Source organism: Salvelinus alpinus, chromosome 35, assembly GCF_045679555.1.
Source record: "Salvelinus alpinus chromosome 35, SLU_Salpinus.1, whole genome shotgun sequence".
Taxonomy (NCBI): domain Eukaryota; kingdom Metazoa; phylum Chordata; class Actinopteri; order Salmoniformes; family Salmonidae; genus Salvelinus; species Salvelinus alpinus.
In genome coordinates this window covers 3325068-3347324 of record NC_092120.1, presented here as the reverse complement: position 1 = coordinate 3347324, position 22257 = coordinate 3325068, and the positions used below count along the sequence as shown (strand labels likewise).

The 22257-nt window shown below is 47.4% G+C and overlaps 1 protein-coding gene across 2 annotated transcripts in view; it reads right to left on the bottom strand.

The window, feature by feature from the left end:
- Positions 1 to 22257, bottom strand: part of arhgap33 (Rho GTPase activating protein 33) — a 47274-nt gene that overhangs the window by 18861 nt on the left and 6156 nt on the right. The window contains exons 2-8 of one of the 2 annotated variants that reach the window (XM_071382987.1): positions 15439 to 15507; positions 10094 to 10185; positions 8894 to 8978; positions 1980 to 2066; positions 1551 to 1688; positions 1104 to 1196; positions 484 to 606 (exon numbers count right to left, since the gene is read on the bottom strand). In XM_071382987.1, coding sequence (XP_071239088.1) covers positions 484 to 606; positions 1104 to 1196; positions 1551 to 1688; positions 1980 to 2066; positions 8894 to 8978; positions 10094 to 10104 — 537 coding nt within the window. In that variant the 5' untranslated portion in view covers positions 10105 to 10185; positions 15439 to 15507. The remainder of the gene's footprint in view (positions 1 to 483; positions 607 to 1103; positions 1197 to 1550; positions 1689 to 1979; positions 2067 to 8893; positions 8979 to 10093; positions 10186 to 15438; positions 15508 to 22257) is intronic. The other variant, XM_071382986.1, reaches the window with a different exon arrangement.

The following is a 22257-nucleotide window of genomic DNA, read 5'->3' as shown; positions in this document are numbered from 1 at the left end:
TCAGGGCATAATGTATCCTGCCCGATTTGGCTGAACTCCTCACACTTATTTCAGATAACAGATAAGGAGAACAGATGAGATACAGTTGCCATTCCTCACTGTAAGGAGGACAGGACAGAGAGGAGATAAGAAACAGAGAGAGAAACAGAGAGAGAGAGCGCGAGAGAGAGACAAAATGAGAGTGAGACGGAAAGAGAGAGAGAGACAGAAGCGCTAAAATGTGCCTCGGTGTTTGGGTCACCCCATTCCGGGGTGCTGTGGCCCAGAAACAGAAAGAGGAGCAGTATGTAGAGCAGGAGGAGGAGATGAGGACAGGAATAGACAGAACAGGAAGATGGAAAAGGAAAAAAAGAAGAAAAAGGAAGGTGACAGCCAAACAGAGAGACCAAGGCCCAGACAGAGGTGACACAGAAATCTGAAAACTATGAGTGCCACTAATGAAAATCTCATTTGGTTCTGTGTATCCCTGCAGCAGCTCCATACCTCAATGGAGATCTCGTCGCTGGCCTGCGCCGTGTAGCGCTTGATGACATGAGCAGCGGCGATGGCGGGAACGTTGAGCGAAGCTTCCTCTTTCAGGAGGAACCGATTCCCACGGTTGTCAATCTGGGAGGAACAGCAAACACAAACCTCTGTTGTTTAAGGAATAGACGGGCAAATAATTACACCACTTTCTCAATATCCCTTAATTATAGTAGTAGGGCTAATGCACAGGTGGTAAGACAAAGCCTGTCTCTCTAGGTCTGTCTTTCTCTCTCCCACTCTTCTTTGGTCTTCCCCAACAATTGTCTTCTTTCTCTGGCCAATTTGTTATGTTTCCATGTTTTTAGAGCTTATTCTCACCTTCACTCTTTCTTTCAACGTCTTTGGGGGGAGGGGCAGCCCCCCGCCAAAAAAACAGTCCCACTATGTTTTATTTTTTAGCTTTATTGAAGAGATCGTACTACCGTGTGAAAAACGGGGGAGGGTGAATCAAAAGGCAGTGGGCCATATTCGAACCCATGCTGACTCTGGCATATATGTGAGCCGGGGTCAGCGGCTGTAACCACTGGACCACACAGTCCACTCTCTTATGTTTTTTAAAAACACTTTAATAGTCTCACCTCCATCCAGGTGAGCACAGGCCCACAGTTGAGCTTGTTGTCCACGATCATGGAGAGGCGGCTCAGGTACTCCGACAGCAGCGGGGTGAAGATCTGACAAACAACAAAAACAACTGACGCAGGACTTAACACACAGCTACTGTAGGAGCCGACAGCCATTTACATACATCTACTTCCAGATACCATAGATGAAGACAGGTGACCCAAATATCAACACCTGCTAGAATCAGAGAACAAAGGTGTACAGAGACAGACAGGTCACAGACAACGATGACTACATAACCTCGATGAAGGTAATTTCATGTCATTCTCAGAGGTCTTCATGCTAACCTACAGCAGTACCATCGACCTCCATACAGTACAACAACAAAAAACTTCTACAGCTAATTCAGTCAGAATGCTACATCACCCCCTCAACAAATAAGCTCTCCCACAGTCCCCACTCACCTCTACCCTGTCCCCGATCTCGCTGAGGGGTGGCAGGGGCAGCAGCTGGGAGTAACGCCGGTCGTAGATACACTGGTGGAGGTGAGCGTCCAGAGTACGGAACTCCTCATAGGAGCGCCGAACCATCCACGTCTTAGCCTACATCACACAGACAGACGGAGAGACAGAGAGAGAAAGAGAGAGAGCACGCGAGACAGCGAGAGGGAAAGAAGAGGGGACAGAAATATTAATGTGAGGAGGAGAGCAAGGAAGGGGGGGGAATAAGTCAGACAGGAGGAGAGAGGAAGAGAGAGGGGGAAATATATTCCCAATCTGTCAAAGTGTACGTGTTGGTGTGAATGTGTCTGGGTTAGATATAGCCCTGGCAAGGAGATGTGCGAGTGCGTGTGCACTCGTGTTTGGCGAGGGTATGTGGCCGTGCCCACTCACCTGGCAGGACACCTGCACCAGGAAAACCAGGTCTTTGGCAGAGCCCGAGATCCAGCTGGCATCGCTCTGCTCGTTCGCAAACTGCAACTGAGGAACAGAAACACACACACACACACACACAAGCATGGGTCAGAGGAACAGGTGGAGCAACTATACAAAACATATAGCCTACTGTACACCGAATAAGCAAACACATATACAAGGATACTGCAAAGCACCCTCCTATACCTACACACACGATCAGGATACATTATATCCAGGGAAATCGCAATCCTTGCCTGGTACCTTTTACAGAACCTCCCTCCTAGTCGCCCAGATTCTGCATCTTCTAATAAAGCAGCCAACTAAATCAGAGGAGATCTTTCAAAATGGCCGACAACATCTATGTGAAAGCTGTGAAAAGACACGCCTGCTAAACTAGTGACATCAGAGCCATGTGTAGCTAATAGAAAGCCTCGGGTGGAGCCGTAGGACACCCATGGGGTTCTGGTGGCCCGGATTTACAAACAAATGGGCTTCTACAAACAAGCACAAAAGGAAAACAGTCATGTGTTTTTTTGTCTTTTGTCTTTTTTGGGGAAGAGGAGGAAGAAGTGAGGGCGGTGTTGAGGCTCCAGGCAGATTAAAATAGAAAATACTTTCATCTGAAATGAGACAGGCAGTGTTGTGGACCTCGGACTTTCACATCACATCCACTACGACTAACGCCTCAGAGAAAGATACAGAGAGAGAGGGATAAAGAGGAGAGAGACTCAGTGGAGAGAGGTAGAAAGAGGGGGAGAGGGATAAAGAGGAGAGACTCAGAGGAGAGAGGTAGAAAAAGGGGGAGAGGGATAAAGAGGAGAGCGACTCAGTGGAGAGAGGTAGAAAAAGGGGGAGAGGGATAGAGGGGGAGAGGGATAAAGAGGAGAGCGACTCAGTGGAGAGAGGTAGAAAAAGGGGGAGAGGGATAGAGGGGGAGAGGGATAAAGAGGAGAGCGACTCAGTGGAGAGAGGTAGAAAAAGGGGGAGAGGGATAAAGAGGAGAGAGACTCAGTGGAGAGAGGTAGAAAGAGGGGGAGAGGGATAAAGAGGAGAGAGACTCAGTGGAGAGAGGTAGAAAGAGGGGGAGAGGGATAAAGAGGAGAGACTCAGTGGAGAGAGGTAGAAAGAGGGGGAGAGGGATAAAGAGGAGAGACTCAGAGGAGGGAGGTAGAAAGAGGGGGAGAGGGATAAAGAGGAGAGACTCAGAGGAGGGAGGTAGAAAGAGGGGGAGAGGGATAAAGAGGAGAGACTCAGAGGAGGGAGGTAGAAAGAGGGGGAGAGGGATAAAGAGGAGAGACTCAGAGGAGGAGGGAGATAGGAAGAGAAGGAGAGGTAAAGAGAAAGTAGCCAGAGAGACTTAAAAAAGAAAGCAAATGCAAGAAAGAGGAAGAATAGAGGGTTTGACGTGTGTTTGTTTCTGACTCAGAGAGCAAGGACAGTGAGATCTCTTTTCTTCAGGGGCTTCAGACACTAATGAGCAGTGCTCCCTCTGCACACACACACACACACACACACACACACACACACACACACACACACACACACACACACACACACACACACACACACACACACACACACACACACACACACACACACACACACACACGCTCCAGCACAGAGAAAGAGAGCACTAACAGCTGTGCTGGGTGGGGAGAGACATGGAGGTGATGATGTCACTCACTACATCAGGTGTATGGAGTTCATCATCATGACAGTGTTTAAAATGGCATTAAAGTTACAAAATCCTTGTTATAGGATGATGTTATATGATTTCTGTTGAAGTAGCGTATGTTTAACAGTGTGTGCGTTTAGATTGTTTTTAGGGGGGAATTGTACACGGTGTGTGCTTGTATAAGTAAACAAGTTTGTGAACATAAGAGTGTGAATATGAATTAACTAATTACGTTACAATGAAAAGTATCTAGAGAGGTATGAGAATGTGCTCAGTGTGAATGTCAGAGAAAAGGGAGAGTACTGCTGCTCTTCCACTCCGATGCCCATGGACATAAAATCTGACTGAGTTCGTATTTGTGAGTCCAGTTGTGGTTGTGTGCCCAGTAGCGTGTGTGTGTGTGTGTGTGTGAGAGAGAGTGTGTAGGTCAGGCACAAAGAAAGAGAGCCAGCCTCAGCCCTGGAGATGTTGCTGCTCTCATCTCTCCACTGTGCCCACCCCCTTCCACATCTAGCCCACAGTCCTGACGCATTCTGACAGAAACACCCACAGTACAGACATGCAGTAACACACACACACCCCCAGTACAGACATGCAGTAACACACACACACACCCACAGTACAGACATGCAGTAACACACACACACCCACAGTACAGACATGCAGTAACACACACACACACACAGACATGCAGTAACACACACAGTAACACACACCCATAGTACAGACATGCAGTAACACACCCATAGTACAGACATGCAGTAACACACACCCACAGTACAGACATGCAGTAACACACACACACACACACACACACACACACACACACACACACACACACACACACACACACACACACAGTACAGACATGCAGTAACACACACACACACAGTACAGACATGCAATAACACACACACACACACCCACAGTACAGACATGCAGTAACACACACACCCCCAGTACAGACATGCAGTAACACACACACACACACACACACAGTACATACATGCAGTAACACACACACACCCACAGTACAGACATGCAGTAACACACACACACACACCCATAGTACAGACATGCAGTAACACACACCCACAGTACAGACATGCAGTAACACACACACACACACAGTACAGACATGCAGTAACACACACACACACACACAGTACAGACATGCAATAACACACACACACACACCCACAGTACAGGCATGCAGTAACACACACACACCCCCAGTACAGACATGCAGTAACACACACACACACACCCATAGTACAGACATGCAGTAACACACACCCACAGTACAGACATGCAGTAACACACACACACACACAGTACAGACATGCAGTAACACACACACACACACAGTACAGACATGCAATAACACACACACACACACACACACACCCACAGTACAGACATGCAGTAACACACACACACCCCCAGTACAGACATGCAGTAACACACACACACACCCACAGTACAGACATGCAGTAACACACACACACACACCCATAGTACAGACATGCAGTAACACACACCCACAGTACAGACATGCAGTAACACACACCCACAGTACAGACATGCAGTAACACACACCCACAGTACAGACATGCAGTAACACACACACACACACACACACACACACACACACACACACACACACACACACACATGCAATAACACACACACACACACACACACACACACACACACCCACAGTACAGACATGCAGTAACACACACACACCCACAGTACAGACTAGAGGTCGACCGATTAATCGGAATGGCCGATTAATTAGGGCCGATTTCATAACAATTGGAAATCGGTAATTTTGGACGCTGATTTTGCGGATGTTTTTTTTACACCTTTATTTAACTAGGCAAGTCAGTTAAGAACACATTCTTATTTTCAATGACGGCCTAGGAACGGTGGGTTAACTGCCTTGTTCAGGGGCAGAACGACAGATTTTTACCTTGTCAGCTCAGGGATTCAATCTTGTAACCTTACTTACGGTTAACTAGTCCAATGCTCTAACCACCTGCCTCACGAGGAGCCCGCCTGTTGCGCGAATGCAGTAAAAAGCCAAGGTAAGTTGCTAGCTAGCATTAAACTTATCTTATAAAAAACAATCAATCATAATCACTAGTTAATCACATGGTTGATGATATTACTAGTTTATCTAGCGTGTCCTGCGTTGCATATAATCGATGCGGTGCGCATTCGCGAAAAAGGACTGTCGTTGCTCCAATGTGTACCTAACCATAAACATCAATGCCTTTCTTAAAATCAACACACATAAGTATATATTTTTAAACCTGCATATTTAGCTAAAAGAAAGGTGAAATTGTGTCACTTCTCTTGCGTTCATTGCACGCAGTCAGGGTATATGCAACAGTTTGGGCCGCCTGGCTCATTGCGAACTAATTTGTCAGAATTTTACGTAATTATGACGTAACATTGAAGGTTGTGCAATGTAACAGGAATATTTAGACTGATGGATGCCACCCGTTAGATAAAATACGGAACGGTTCCGTATTTCACTGAAAGAATAAACGTTTTGTTTTCGAGATGATAGTTACCGGATTCGACCATATTAATGACCTAAGGCTCGTATTTCTGTGTGTTATTATGTTGTAATTAAGTCTATGATTTGATAGAGCAGTCTGACTGAGCGATGGTGGGCACCAGCAGGCTTGTAAGCATTCATTCAAACAGCACTTTCGTGCGTTTTGCCAGCAGCTCTGCTGTTTATGAATTCAAGCCTATCAACTCCTGAGATTAGGCTGGTGTAACCGATGTGAAATGGCTAGCTAGTTAGTGGGGTGCGCGCTAATAGCGTTTCAAACGTCACTCGCTCTGAGACTTGGAGTTGTTGTTCCCCTTGCTCTGCATGGGTAACGCTGCTTCGAGGGTGGCTGTTGTCGATGTGTTCCTGGTTCGAGCCCAGGTAGGAGCGAAGAGAGGGACGGAAGCTATACTGTTACACTGGCAATACTAAAGTGCCTATAAGAACATCCAATAGTCAAAGGTATATGAAATACAAATCATATAGAGAGAAATAGTCCTATAATTCCTATAAATACAACCTAAAACTTCTTACCTGGGAATATTGAAGACTCATGTTAAAAGGAACCACCAGCTTTCATATGTTCTGAGCAAGGAACTTAAACGTTAGCTTTCTTACATGGCACATATTGCACTTTTACTTTCTTCTCCAACACTTTGTTTTTGCATTATTTCAACCAAATTGAACATGTTTCATTATTTTTTTGAGGCTAAATTGATTTTATTGATGTATTATATTAAGTTAAAATAAGTGTTCATTCAGTATTGTTGTAATTGTCATTATTACAAATATATATATATATTATTATATATATATATATATTTTTTTTAATCGGCCGATTAATCGGTATAGGCTTTTTTTGGTCCTCCAATAATCGGTATCGGCGTTGAAAAATCATAATCGGTCGACCTCTAGTACAGACATGCAGTAACACACACACACACACACACACACACACACACACACACACACACACACACACACACACACACACACACACACACACACACACACACACACACACACACACACACACACACACACACACACACACACACACACACACACACACACACACACACACAGTGTGACCTGTATTGTGAGGTCATTAGGAGAGTCCAGTCCTGTTCACATGTGATAATTACTACAGTAACATTACAGCATGAGGCTGGGGTCAACATCACTACAGTAAAATTACAACATGAGGCTGGGGTTGTCGTCACTACAGTAACATTACAACATGAGGCTGGGGTTGTCGTCACTACAGTAACATTACAACATGAGGCTGGGGTTGTCGTCACTACAGTAACATTACAACATGAGGCTGGGGTTGTCGTCACTACAGTAACATTACAACATGAGGCTGGGGTTGTCGTCACTACAGTAACATTACAACATGAGGCTGGGGTTGTCGTCACTACAGTAACATTACAACATGAGGCTGGGGTTGTCGTCACTACAGTAACATTACAACATGAGGCTGGGGTTGTCGTCACTACAGTAACATTACAACATGAGGCTGGGGTTGTCGTCACTACAGTAACATTACAACATGAGGCTGGGGTTGTCGTCACTACAGTAACATTACAACATGAGGCTGGGGTTGTCGTCACTACAGTAACATTACAACATGAGGCTGGGGTTGTCGTCACTACAGTAACATTACAACATGAGGCTGGGGTTGTCGTCACTACAGTAACATTACAACATGAGGCTGGGGTTGTCGTCACTACAGTAACATTACAACATGAGGCTGGGGTTGTCGTCACTACAGTAACATTACAACATGAGGCTGGGGTTGTCGTCACTACAGTAACATTACAACATGAGGCTGGGGTTGTCGTCACTACAGTAACATTACAACATGAGGCTGGGGTTGTCGTCACTACAGTAACATTACAACATGAGGCTGGGGTTGTCGTCACTACAGTAACATTACAACATGAGGCTGGGGTTGTCGTCACTACAGTAACATTACAACATGAGGCTGGGGTTGTCGTCACTACAGTAACATTACAACATGAGGCTGGGGTTGTCGTCACTACAGTAACATTACAACATGAGGCTGGGGTTCTAATGCAGGCCACTGGAACATCCATAAGGACCTATGACGTTAGTAATAGACATGGCTAAAACACACTTTATTTACAGTCAGCCAAGCAGGACATCTTTGTAGTTACATTTCTAAAATGGGCATTTTAGCTACCGGTCCCTGACCTGCTGTTTTCAACTCTCTAGAGACAGCAGGAGCAGTAGAGATACTCTGAATGACCGGCTATGAAAAGCCAACTGACATTAATCTCCTGAGGTGCTGGCCTGTTGCACCCTCAATAACCACTGTGATTATTATTATTTGACCCTGCTGGTCATCTATGAACAGTTGAACATCTTGGCCATGTTCTGTTATAATCTCCACCCGGCACAGCCAGAAGAGGACAGGCCACTCCTCATAGCCTGGTTCCTCTCTAGGTTTCTTCCTAGGTTCTGGCCTTTCTAGGGAGTTTTTCCTAGCCACCGTGCTTCTACACCTGCATTGCTTGCTGTTTGGGGTTTTAGGCTGAGTTTCTGTACAGCACTTTGTGACATCAGCTGATGTAAGAAGGGCTTCATAAATACATTTGATTGATTGATTGCCTGGAAACCTACCTGGATGGAGCCAAACTCCACATTGTCATAGTGGAAGTGGGCACAGTCAACGAGCTTAGGGAAGTGGCCTTTCACAACAGACAGCCTGAGATAGAAACAAACAGCAGTCAGATTAGATTAAATAACAGCATTATACAGTCACAGAGTGTGAGAGTCACAATACAGAGAATCTATTTGTCTTGAACAGCAGCAGACCAACACTGTTCTAACAGTTAGTGCAGTAGTAGAAGCCCTGTATACAGTGTCTATGTTTGGGTGAATTAGTAGGCCTACACTTAGGTTAGGAGTGAAGCTCCAGGACAAACAAAGCTGTAGCTATGGGAGCTTGACAGTGACCGTGGTTCTCGTATGAACAGAAACCACCCTGAGCAGACTGCTTTGCATGTCCCTACTCTCAAACGCACACACTGACTGTGGCAGTTCCATTGCATGGTGATTTTTGCAGCTCGATGTTTATCATGAATCTTGCCCTGCAGGCAGAAGTGAGCGACGTCTGCTAGATGGGCCAGCTGCAAAGTCAAATTTGGCTATATTGTAAAAATGTATGAAAACAAAAATGTGCTTTTGGTCTTAAATTTAAGGTTAGGCATTAGGTTTAGCGGTGTGTTTAAGGTTAGGTTTCATGCCAACCTGCGGTGACCAGGGCCAGACTTTATCAGTGACACCACTCACTCCTCTAAGCTTCACACCACATCAACCTCCCACTGTCAACTACCACATAACCTCACAGCAGCCAGGGGGAAATGAAACTGGGGAACTTCCTGTTTCACAGCACTGCGTGGTCTGTAAGGGAAGTTCTGAGGTTCCCTGTATGTGTTTGTGTATAAACTTCTCTCCGACCCGTGTCTCCACATAAGTGGTTTAAGACCTGACAGGGATGTCCATACAAGGGCATTCATCACAGAGCACAGCTAAAAAGTATAGTGAACCTGAAATACTACAGTATATATAATATACACCCTTCCTCTCAGTCTATGCTTGGCATCCCTTGTCTGGCACCAAAGTTCCATCGGTGCCTAATGGTTCACATTTCACACCACTTCTGCGTCCTGTAACTACACTGCAGCCACATTTCCCTCGTGCAGGTCAGCAGTGTACTTGTTCCACCCTCTGTGAAATGATCTTTAACTGTTCCAATCCACCCTCAGTGAAATGATTAAGACCCAGAGGGCAGTGTGCCAGTCTTAGTGGCAGTATCACCTCTTACTCATCTTCCCCCTCAAGTTGGCAGTGGTGCCCACGGAGCGGGTAGTGGGCTCCCCGGAAGTGTCCAGATTATCGGTGCTCCAAGCCTTAGGGAGGGAGATGAGGAAAGAGGAAAAAGACACAGTTAGTAAAACACGACAGTCAATAGGCCACGTTACATGGTGTCAGTCTGTCTCCAGGGGTGGTGGTCAAGACTGTACCTCAAAGGGAGATTGGTGTCCTCCCTGTCTTAAGACATCAACCAGGAGATATCTAGATATCTACTATAGTCAAAGTATGGTATATAGGCTACACCATCTACAAAATCTCTTCCTTCTTGACGGTGATTTGACTTCGTCAAAGCAACTTCCTCAGCCCCATGATGTCACTCCTGACTACAGTACATAACATGCAGAAGATACTTACACAAACACAGCACAACTAACACCACTGCAGAGGACAGAGCAAACTGTAGTAGTGGTAGCTGTGTCTGATTCTACTTCCCATGCTGTAGCCTATATAAGCTGTTAGTTAGTAAATCCCTGTCCCCCTGCGCGTATCCAGTCCTTCCTGTCAGGATCTGCATGACGATGCAGCAGCCGTCACACAGCGGAGCTGAATGCGCACTGACTCATACTGACTCAACAGCAGGTGGAAACACAGCTAACCATCACACGGTTCACACCTTCACAGGCCCTACGGCAAGCCAGACACACACCCCTCCTCTCCCTCTGGCTTTAGGTCTACCTTCACTCATCTCTAAAACCAGCATACAGCCATGTAACCGTCATCACAAATGAACGAATGACAAATATTTGTCCCTCTTTCCATTCATACCTCTCTCTTGCTCTCCCTCTCTCAATGTCAATATCCACCTCCTTTCCATATTATCCAGCTGATGAATGCAAACCAACACACCCACTCCTACACAAACAGGTAGCAGCACAGATGAGCTGTCAACCACCAGAGGGAACGAACATCAATCGCTCACTGTGTGTGTGTGTTTGTAAACAAGCCATTTTTCACACACGACCAGTGTATATTACACCCATAAGGCTTTGGTAGAGGTTAACTGAAGTCATTTGTCTGTTGTCAGGGAAATATGTCCCAAATAGACAGCAGGTAGCCTAGTGGTTAGAGTGTTGTAACCAAAAGGTTGCTGGATCGAATCCCCGAGCTGACAAGGTAAAAATCTGTCATTCTGCCCCTGGACAAGGCAGTTAACCCACTGTTCCCTGGTAGGCCGTCATTGTAAATAAGAATTTGTTCTTAAAACTGACTTGCCTAGTTAAATAAAAATAAATAAATAAAATGGGCAGGGTTGTCACCCCCATGAGATGAATTGGTGACAACCATCTCCATTCACAACATAGACAGTGAGAAATGGTTTTGCCCAGATGGGGGGAGGATGAGATGGGAATTAGGCTAAAAGTATGTGGATGAGTGACTCCCGATTCTCCTTCAAATACTCAAAATGGGATCAAATATCAAAACCCCATGTTCAGAAGCTAAAGGCCTCTACCTGAACAAGTGTAAGAGAATCTACCGCTTCCTCAGAGAGTTGGCCTATCTTACAATGTCTCACTCTCACATGCTGGATACAGTTTGGAAGGGTGCAAGCCAGGTTCAAGATCAGATTCTCCACTACTCGGCCTGTCATGGGCTTCTGCAACACCTTTAAAGGATACAGCAGCGAAAACTCCTGGGCTTTTAAAGCCTTCCCAGTTGTGAATCACTGTGATTGGGGACAGCGTGTCTGTTCACAGGTTATTCCTCAGCAGAAGCAGAGGATGCAGAGCTGGATAGAGTACTGCAGCTCCAGGGAAAAACATTACTCCTCAGAGTATTGGCCTAGGATCAGTACTACTCCTCCCGGGACTGACCTTACCCACACAAACCCAAACTGGTCCTGGTCAATCAGTTGGGGACAACTGACACCCTCACCGTTCCTGGGTGAGTGAGTGGGAGAGTGAGCACCTGGCATAGGCTGCTGAGGTAAATTGACTGTTAACAGTAAGCCTGGACAGCCCTGCCTCCACCTGGTGTGTGTGTGTGTACGCACTCAGCGGGGCCCTTAGAGGCTGAAGGCACTGGGGCTAAACTGGGCAAAGCTTCATCAGAATACATCAGCGCTGCATCACTTCAGCATTGAGTGTATCACACACCAAGATGTGTCTGTTCAGCCCTCAGTACAGCCCGGCCCCTTAAAGGGACTGAGTCGAGGCTGACAACGTGGCAACAGCAGAGAAACTCAACGAGCTGAGAGTCCATCATTACAAAGCAGGGGATAAGGTATTTATAGACAAGAACCCTGGCCTGTATCCAGTCTGCACTGACTGTCTGCAACATGCATTCATTCCATCTCCAACATTCTAAAACCTTAGTTCACCACCGACTGGTACATTAATGGATGCTAAAGGTCATTAGCGGACCACGTCATGTCGTTGCTCTTCCAGTAACTCCACACCCCTCTTCACTCTACACCAGGCTAGAGTGTCACGGGCAGCCGGTATGGAACAACAGGCACCTGGAACTGGATCTGCCATGGAAGCCACCGCTTCCAAACAACAGTTAGCTAGACGGTCAGAGACACAGGCAGGCGGTCAGAGCAGGGCAGTATCCACACACAACCTTCCGGGACAATACCAGCCGTTAATCCTAAGAGACTAGGCTCTAGGAGGTATTGTTGTACAGCAACAACACAGAGAGGTCTTCTTTAGACCAAAACCAAAGACATGACAATCCTAATGGCATTCAGGCAGGGTAATAACCCCTGCAGTCATTCACTCTCACACCCCCTCATTGATTCCACAGCAGCCCTCTTTCTCTCCACCTCCTGTTCTCTACCTTCTGCATCCTCCTCTTCTTGAACATATTGAGGACCCCTTTCAAGGGGGGCGGGGGTTCTTTTTAGATGTTGGTGTAGTCCATCTCCAGTGCTACGTATCTCCTCTGTCCATCCATCTGTCTGTCACCATCGGTCTCCCATGGTTACCTCCGCCCAGCCATCACTGTCCCTTCTCAGTGCATTCTGCTCAGAGGGACAGGTAAGTGGACCTAGCATACCTGGCGGTTACGTCTGTGTGCGTGTGCACAGACACATACTTGACTGTTGAATATTTCATGGTGTGAACACACACAGCGATCTGAACCCTGGGCCATTGCCAGAGCTCAGGCTTCTCAGCTGTTCTATGAGAGGGGCAGGAGACGGACTGAAGGGCGGTCGGTCGCTTTATATAAAAGCTTGGTTTCCTTCCTAATCTATCCAGCGACAACTGGCAGTTATACAGGGCAACACAACCTCCACATCATAGCAAAACCACATAAGGGGGATATAAAAAGGTGTCACGTTTAATGCTTCGACAAGGCCAAGAGGAGGGAGTCTTGGTGGTACAGAGAAGAACTGACCTAGAAAGCGTGTTCTGTTGAGTCTAGAGGATCCAGCATGCTATATAAACCCCCTCTCAGTTTAGACATCTTTAAATGATAAGCCCTGGTTCTCTCAGTAAGGCCGCTGTCATCAGATCTCACCTCATAGTTTGAATGTTTGTGCCCTGATCCAACAGCAACAGTCCATGTAATGCATGCCTGGTATTCCAGCCTCTCTTTAGGGACCGGGAAAACAGGAACTCTGATCTCTTGTTTGGGAAGAGCGGCTGCAGTGGTTCAGCAGCAACTCTACCCAGTGTCTACCCAGCGTCTACCCAGCGTCTACCCAGCCTCTACCCAGCGTCTACCCAGCGTCTACCCAGCCTCTACCCAGCCTCTACCCAGCCTCTACCCAGCCTCTACCCAGCCTCTACCCAGCCTCTACCCAGCCTCTACCCAGCGTCTACCCAGCGTCTACCCAGTGTCTACCCAGTGCCAAGCAGTGTCTACCCAGTGTCTACCCAGTGCCAAGCAGTGTCTACCCAGTGTCTACCCAGTGCCAAGCAGTGTCTACCCAGTGTCTACCCAGTGCCAAGCAGTGTCTACCCAGTGTCTACCCAGTGCCAAGCAGTGTCTACCCAGTGTCTACCCAGTGCCAAGCAGTGTCTACCCAGTGCCAAGCAGTGTCTACCCAGTGTCTACCCAGTGTCTACCCAGTGCCAAGCAGTCTACCCAGTGTCTACCCAGTCTCTACCCAGTGCCAAGCAGTGTCTACCCAGTGTCTACCCAGTGCCAAGCAGTGTCTACCCAGTGTCTACCCAGTGCAAAGCAGTGTCTACCCAGTGTCTACCCAGTGCCAAGCAGTGTCTACCCAGTGCCAAGCAGTCTACCCAGTGTCTACCCAGTGCCTACCCAGTGCCAAGCAGTGTCTACCCAGTGTCTACCCAGTGCAAAGCAGTGTCTACCCAGTGTCTACCCAGTGCCAAGCAGTCTACCCAGTGTCTACCCAGTGCCAAGCAGTGTCTACCCAGTGCCAAGCAGTCTACCCAGTGTCTACCCAGTGCCTACCCAGTGTCTACCCAGTGCCAAGCAGTGTTGGGGAGTAGTGAACTACATGTAGTTCAACAAGTAACCGAAACTACCACCAACTTCAAAATGTAGTTAACTAAATTCCAATCTTGGTAGTGTTTTAGTACATAGTTAATTACTTTTTTTTTTGCCATGTAGCGGTGTAGCTAACTACTGGAACTATACACTACTCTTCTTGCAAATAGAAAAGAAGGTATGGCTGAAGTAGACAAGTTTCCTTACTATTTTGGCATCAGCCCTTCCCCTAATTCTAATTTGAAAGACAGTTTTTGTGTTTAATATGCACATTCTGTAATCTTACTTCAGAGAGATCTGTTTTAACAAATTGTAGTCAATGACATTTCAGATTTTGATATGATAATTTATCAAAGTCGTTTGGATCTAGTGAACAACTTTTTCAAATGAACTCTAGTGTAGTTTTTCTTCCTCCAGTGTGAAGGAATTGGTAGCTTGGTAATCAATATTCTCAGACAATCTTCCCCAACACTGGTACAAAATCATCCATTGCTGGGTAGTTTCTGGTCCATAACTATGTGCCATAATGAAAATGTCCCACTGTTCTGTGGCAAACAGTGCCACACAGAGACATGACCACCATGGAGACATTCAGGGGAATAAGACAAAACAAGCATGCATACTATACAGGCCACAGAGATAACATAGATAGAATGTCTTCCCAGAATAGCAGATCACTCACACCACACTGGGTAAAGCCACACACACAGACATTATCGTGCTGACGACATACAGAGGTAGACAATACTTGTAATAATTGTTGACCGCATGCACAAGTATGTATATTTACACACACGTGCAGACAGACCACCACACCACACAGGCACAATAAGTACCCACAAACATAAAGAGGTGCATACAGAAAGTTTGGGTAGACGGAGACTTACCAGACATGACTGTCCGGCTCATAGCGCGTATAAACATGGTGCATTTCCCAACCCACTGGGGTCACGACACTTCACACAGAAAAAGAAAACGAAGGAAGCACATTTAATTTCCGTCCCTTCATACAAGAGTCTTAATGTGTGTAGACAAGAGACAATACACGCTAGACTGCTTCCTTGAGGGATTTGAGTAAGTTGAGTTCAAAGTTGATTCTGGAGAGAAAGTCAGACTTTTGTTTAGCCTAATTGTTTGAGGGTAAAAAATAAAATAAAAACATAAATAAATAAAAACAATTCTATTGAGCTTTGCTGTAACACCAAGTGGCCTGTGTTGAGAGCTGGAGCGAGAGGACTTGGCTGACTGTCCACGCTCCATCATAAAGAGCCAAACCCTAACCAACCAGCCCTGATCTAACGTAACAAGGCCATGCATCAACACCACTGCTCTGAAAGCCTTCTCCACTCTGACACAGTTAAAAGATCACTTGATTCCCATACAGAACCATCCCTATAATAGTGCCATCTAACCCATAACCCACAGTGAGAATCGTATCTCAAATGCCTATGCTGGTTTTGAATACTCCTCTTTGTTGACAACAACCCTTGGTATTTTCAGTCACATACCATTTCTAACAGTCTAACCTGTGAGGTTGTCAGCACGGACAGCATCATTGTGCTTGGGCTTCCCAGTATTACAGCAGAGTGAAGCGTTGGCACACTGTCTGTCTGTCTCAGGGGAGTTGGCTCATCTAGTTCGTTGGAGGTGGGAGAGGAGCAAACAGACATGGGTCACACACAGGGGTCAACACGCTGAGGAAATGGGTTAAATGTGACAGTTTTGTTCCTTCTAGAGTATGCCTAAGTCATGTGTGTATATAAGATTTGGCGTGGCTATGCTGTGTGTTTGCATGTGCGGGGGGGGGGGGGGGGGGGGCTTGAGGTTCAAGGCACATTAGAAAAGTTTCAAAGAGTATCAGTGAAGCTTTCTCTGGGAGGGGGAGTATTCTGCTGCTATGTAACAATGCCCCTAAATTTTTTTACAAAAACAATGCCATTGATTTGAATGTGTGTGTAGGAGGGAATTCTCTGCAAGTGAATCTGCCCAATGATCATTCTATTACAGCCTCTGCCATTCAACTCCTACAACGGTCCCAAGTCACATGGTTAGGCTTAGTAAATGTAGGGAGTTCGGCTAGGCCTACTCTACCCTATGAATCACACGAGTGAGGCTGTTCCATGAACCTTACTAAGTCACAGGCATCGAGTGTGTTTAAAATGTTGACTAGAGTCAGTGGGCAGCCTGTTGGTCTGTGCAGAGCAGACGTTGGTGTTTATGATGTGGGAGTGAGGCTCCATGCTTTGTAGTCAGCCAGAGCCTTACCAACAGTTGCCGAGATCTTCCGTCATGTGGGCAGCATCACTATAGTAACGCAGCGTGTTTTTGCATGTCAGGCCGTGAGGGAGATTGTGTGCTTTCTCGAGCTTATAAAAGGACTGCATGGATAAGATTTAGGTGGACAGGATGTCAGAGTAGGATAAGAGAGTGTGTGGATGTGCATGCTAGAGTGTGTCACAGGGAAAGAAAAATAATGGTGTGAGAGCCTGATTCAACTACTTCTGTCCTTGTGCGATTGAGAGGGTTTAAGTAGGATCAAATGTGCTTGACTATGTGGGGTGAACTGGACAGTGTGTGTGAGCAACATGAGTGTGTGTTTCTCTCATTCCTCTGACTCTGAACTTGACACATAAGTTGGTGTAGAGACAGTGGCCAGCAACTCTCTCATGCCTGTAGGTGTATAGAGTGAAGTGGGTCTCACACACACACAGATTTAACACATATGCACCATATACTTATGACGACTGAAAAACAAGCTCAAAACCACTCTGCATAAATCAATCCTGACAAATCTCTCATAACTAAATCCCTGGCTGGCTATTATTACGATGATTGTTTTGTCTCTGCCTCTCTGCTCTCTGAGGCTCAGCAGGAGTCCTGGATCTTGACCCCAAAAGAAGACAATAGGATAGAGGGTCAGTCAAGCAGAAGAAGAGCCATTTGTTATTGTCCCTTTTCTCCCACGGTCAGTAAACCCCCCCACTCCAAGCGACGCTGTCTTCACAGTCAAGGAGACTTTGGTCTGTCCTCTTCAGGTCACAGCACAATGTTGGCTTGGGTTGGTTGGCTGGGTGGGTTTGGCTTGGGTTGGTTGGGTGGGTGGGTTTGGCTTGGGTCCGGCTTGGGTTGGTTGGGTGGGTGGGTTTGGCTTGGGTCCGGCTTGGGTTGGTTGGGTGGGGTGGGTTTGGCTTGGGTTGGTTGGGTGGGGTGGGTCTGGCTTGGGTTGGTTGGGTGGGGTGGGTCTGGCTTGGGTTGGTTGGGTGGGGTGGGTTTGGCTTGGGTTGGTTGGGTGGGGTGGGTCTGGCTTGGGTTGGTTGGGTGGGGTGGGTCTGGCTTGGGTTGGTTGGGTGGGGTGGGTCTGGCTTGGGTTGGTTGGGTGGGGTGGGTCTGGCTTGGGTTGGTTGGGTGGGGTGGGTCTGGCTTGGGTTGGTTGGGTGGGGTGGGTCTGGCTTGGGTTGGTTGGGTGGGGTGGGTCTGGCTTGGGTTGGTTGGGTGGGGTGGGTCTGGCTTGGGTTGGTTGGGTGGGGTGGGTTTGGCTTGGGTTGGTTGGGTGGGGTGGGTCTGGCTTGGGTTGGTTGGGTGGGGTGGGTCTGGCTTGGGTTGGTTGGGTGGGGTGGGTCTGGCTTGGGTTGGTTGGGTGGGGTGGGTCTGGCTTGGGTTGGTTGGGTGGGGTGGGTCTGGCTTGGGTTGGTTGGGTGGGGTGGGTCTGGCTTGGGTTGGTTGGGTGGGGTGGGTCTGGCTTGGGTTGGTTGGGTGGGGTGGGTCTGGCTTGGGTTGGTTGGGTGGGGTGGGTCTGGCTTGGGTTGGTTGGGTGGGGTGGGTCTGGCTTGGGTTGGTTGGGTGGGGTGGGTCTGGCTTGGGTTGGTTGGGTGGGGTGGGTCTGGCTTGGGTTGGTTGGGTGGGGTGGGTCTGGCTTGGGTTGGTTGGGTGGGTGGGTTTGGCTTGGGTTGGTTGGGTGGGGTGGGTCTGGCTTGGGTTGGTTGGGTGGGGTGGGTCTGGCTTGGGTTGGTTGGGTGGGGTGGGTCTGGCTTGGGTTGGTTGGGTGGGGTGGGTCTGGCTTAGTTCAGTGGGTTGGCTTGGGTTGAATGGGATGATGATAAATGGGAAAACCCAGAAGATGGCCGCATGTTCCATCAAACATAGATAAGAGGAAGACTTTACTTCTTCTGTCTTCTGAGTGGCAACCTTGCCAACAGAGAATACTACAGCCCAAAGGGTGAATGTCTGTTTGCGTAACCCAGCTGCTCCAACAGTTTTGCGTGTTGTCTAGAACTCCCCCTGCTACTCCTCCATGCCCCATCCCCTGCTTCTCTCACTCCTCCATTTCACTCACTTTCTGTATGAAAGAGGACAATGAGTATCCCCTACCCTTTTACACCCTCCTTCCCTCTTTCTCCAGGGGGAAGAATAGGTTCAAAGAGTGTCCTTTCATGCTCACTCTCTCCCTCCTCCTCTCTTTCGTAGCGACCCAGTGTAATAGAAGTGTCAGCCCCTCTTTCTCTGAGGACTGAATAAGTGGGTAATGTTGGGAGATGGGTCTTGGGAGAATTCGGGGGGTGGGGTGAGGAGGAACGGCATCACAAATTTGCTCTTTTCGTTATTATCATCATCAAATCAAATGTATTTGTCACATACACATGGTTAGCAGATGTTAATGCGAGTGTAGCGAAATGCTTGTGCTTCTAGTTCCAACAATGCAGTAATATCCAACGAGTAATCTAACCTAACAATTCCACAACTACTACCTTATACACACAAGTGTAAAGGGATAAAGAATATGTACATAAAGATACAGTGGGGCAAAAAAGTATTTAGTCAGCCACCAATTGTGCAAGTTCTCCGACTTAAAAAGATGATTTTTCATCATAGGTACACTTCAACTATGACAGACAATGACAGACAAAATGAGAAAAAAAAATCCAGAAAATCACACTGTAGGATTTTTAATGAATTTATTTGCAAATTATGGTGGAAAATAAGTATTTGGTCAATAACAAAAGTTTCTCAATACTTTGTTATATACCCTTTGTTGGCAATGACAGAGGTCAAACGTTTTCTGTAAGTCTTCACAAGGTTTTCACACACTGTTGCTGGTATTTTGGCCCATTCCTCCATGCAGATCTCCTCTAGAGCAGTGATGTTTTGGGGCTGTTGCTGGGCAACACGGACTTTCGGCTCGGGTGGTTGTTGTCCTTGAGAGGGTACTAGACCCAGGGTCTCGAGCTTGATGACGAGTTTGGAGGGTACTATGGTGTTAAATGCTGAGCTGTAGTCGATGAACAGCATTCTCACATAGGTATTCCTCTTGTCCAGATGGGTTAGGGCATTGTGCAGTGTGGTTGCGATTGCGTCATCTGTGGACCTGGGGCGGTAAGCAAATTGGAGTGGGTCTAGGGTGTCAGGTAGGGTGGAGGTGATATGGTCCTTGACTAGTCTCTCAAAGCACTTCATGATGACGGAAGTGAGTGCTACGGGGCGGTAGTTGTTTAGCTCAGTTACCTTCGCTTTCTTGGGAACAGGAACAATGGTGGCCCTCTTGAAGCATGTGGGAACAGCAGACTGGGATAAGGATTGATTGAATATGTCCGTAAACACACCAGCCAGCTGGTCTGCGCATGCTCTGAGGACGCGGCTGGGAATGCCGTCTGGGCCTGCAGCCTTGCGAGGGTTAACACGTTTAAATGTTTTACTCATGTCGGCTGCAGTGAAGGAGAGTCCGCAGGTTTTGGTAGCGGGCCGTGTCAGTGGCACTGTATTGTCCTCAAAGCGAGCAAAGAAGTTATCTAGTCTGTCTGGGAGCAAGACATCCTGGTCCGCGACGGGGCTGGTTTTCTTTTTGTAATCCGTGATTGACTGTAGACCCTGCCACATACCTCTTGTGTCTGAGCCGTTGAATTGCAACTCTACTTTGTCTGTATACTGACGCTTAGCTTGTTTGATTGCCTTGCGGAGGGAATAGCTACACTGTTTGTATTCGGTCATGTTTCCAGTCACCTTGCCCTGGTTAAAAGCAGTGGTTCGCGCTTTCAGTTTCGCGCGAATGCTGCCATCAATCCACGGTTTCTGGTTTGGGAATGTTTTAATAGTTGTTGTGGGTACGACGTCGCCGATGCATTTCTAATGAACTCGCTCACCGAATCAGCGTATTCGTCAATGTTGTTGTTGGACGCAATGCGGAACATATCCCAATCCACGTGATCGAAGCAGTCTTGAAGCGTGGAATCAGATTGGTCGGAACAGCGTTGAACAGACCTGAGCGCGGGAGCTTCTTGTTTTAGTTTCTGTCTGTAGGCTGGACGCAACAAAATGGAGTCGTGGGCCGCTTTTCCGAAAGGAGGGCGGGGGAGGGCCTTATATGCGTCGCGGAAGTTAGAATAACAATGATCCAGGGTTTTACCAGCCCTGGTTGCGCAATCGATATGCTGATAGAATTTTGGGAGTCTTGTTTTCAGATTAGCCTTGTTAAAATCCCCAGCTACAATGAATGCAGCCTCAGGATACGTGGTTTCCAGTTTACATAGAGTCAAATAAAGTTCATTCAGGGCCATCGATGTGTCTGCTTGGGGGGGGGGAATATATACGGCTGTGATTATAATCGAAGAGAATTCCCTTGGTAGATAATGCGGTCGACATTTGATTGTGAGGGATTCTAAATCAGGTGAACAGAATGACTTGAGTTCCTGTATGTTGTTATGATCACACCACGTCTCGTTAATCATAAGGCATACCCCCCCGCCCCTCTTCTTACCAGAAAGATGCTTGTTTCTGTTGGCGCGATGCGTGAAGAAACCAGCTGGCTGCACCGACTCCGATAGCGTCTCTCGAGTGAGCCATGTTTCCGTGAAGCAAAGAACGTTACAGTCTCTGATGTCTCTCTGGAAGGCAACCCTTGCTCGGATTTCATCAACCTTGTTGTCAAGAGACTGGACATTGGCGAGTAGTATGCTAGGGAGTGGTGCGCGATGTGCCCGTCTCCGGAGCCTGACCAGAAGACAGCTTCGTTTGCCCCTTTTACGGCGACGTTGTTTAGGTTCGCCGGCTGGGATCAGATCCATTGTCCTGGGTGGAAGGCAAAACACTGGATCCGCTTCGGGAAGTCATATTCCTGGTCATAATGAAGGTGAGTTGACGTTGCTCTTATATTCAGTAGTTCCTCCCAACTGTATGTAATAAAACCTAAGATTACCTGGGGTACCAATGTAAGAAATAACACGTAAAAAAACAAAATACTGCATAGTTTCCTAGGAACGCGAAGCGAGGCGGCCATCTCTGTTGGCGCCGGAAGTTTGCTGGGTTTGCATCATCTGTAAGTGGTCGCGGCTGGGCTACTGTGACGTGAATGGGCCAGTTTGGGGCAAGTACAGTCGTGGCTACAAGTGTTGAACTGTCACGCCAGACACACTCCAGTGGGTGGAGGTAAGTGGAGGAGGTGACAGAGACAGACAGGGACTGTGTTGTTCAAATCCAGGGGCTACTACAGTGACAGGAGCTTGGGGACTGGACATGGGGGAGAAGCATCAGCCTGGACCCAGACATGAGGCCAGGGGTCAAGTCATTCAGCAGGTTGACAGCCCAATGGCACATGTGACTAACTGTACCTCACTGAGTGTGTTTACAACACAACACTAGACTACACATGATTACTTTTCATGTTTCACGCAACATTAGGCCCCTTGGTTATTGATGTAGTAACACTGTAGAGGTGT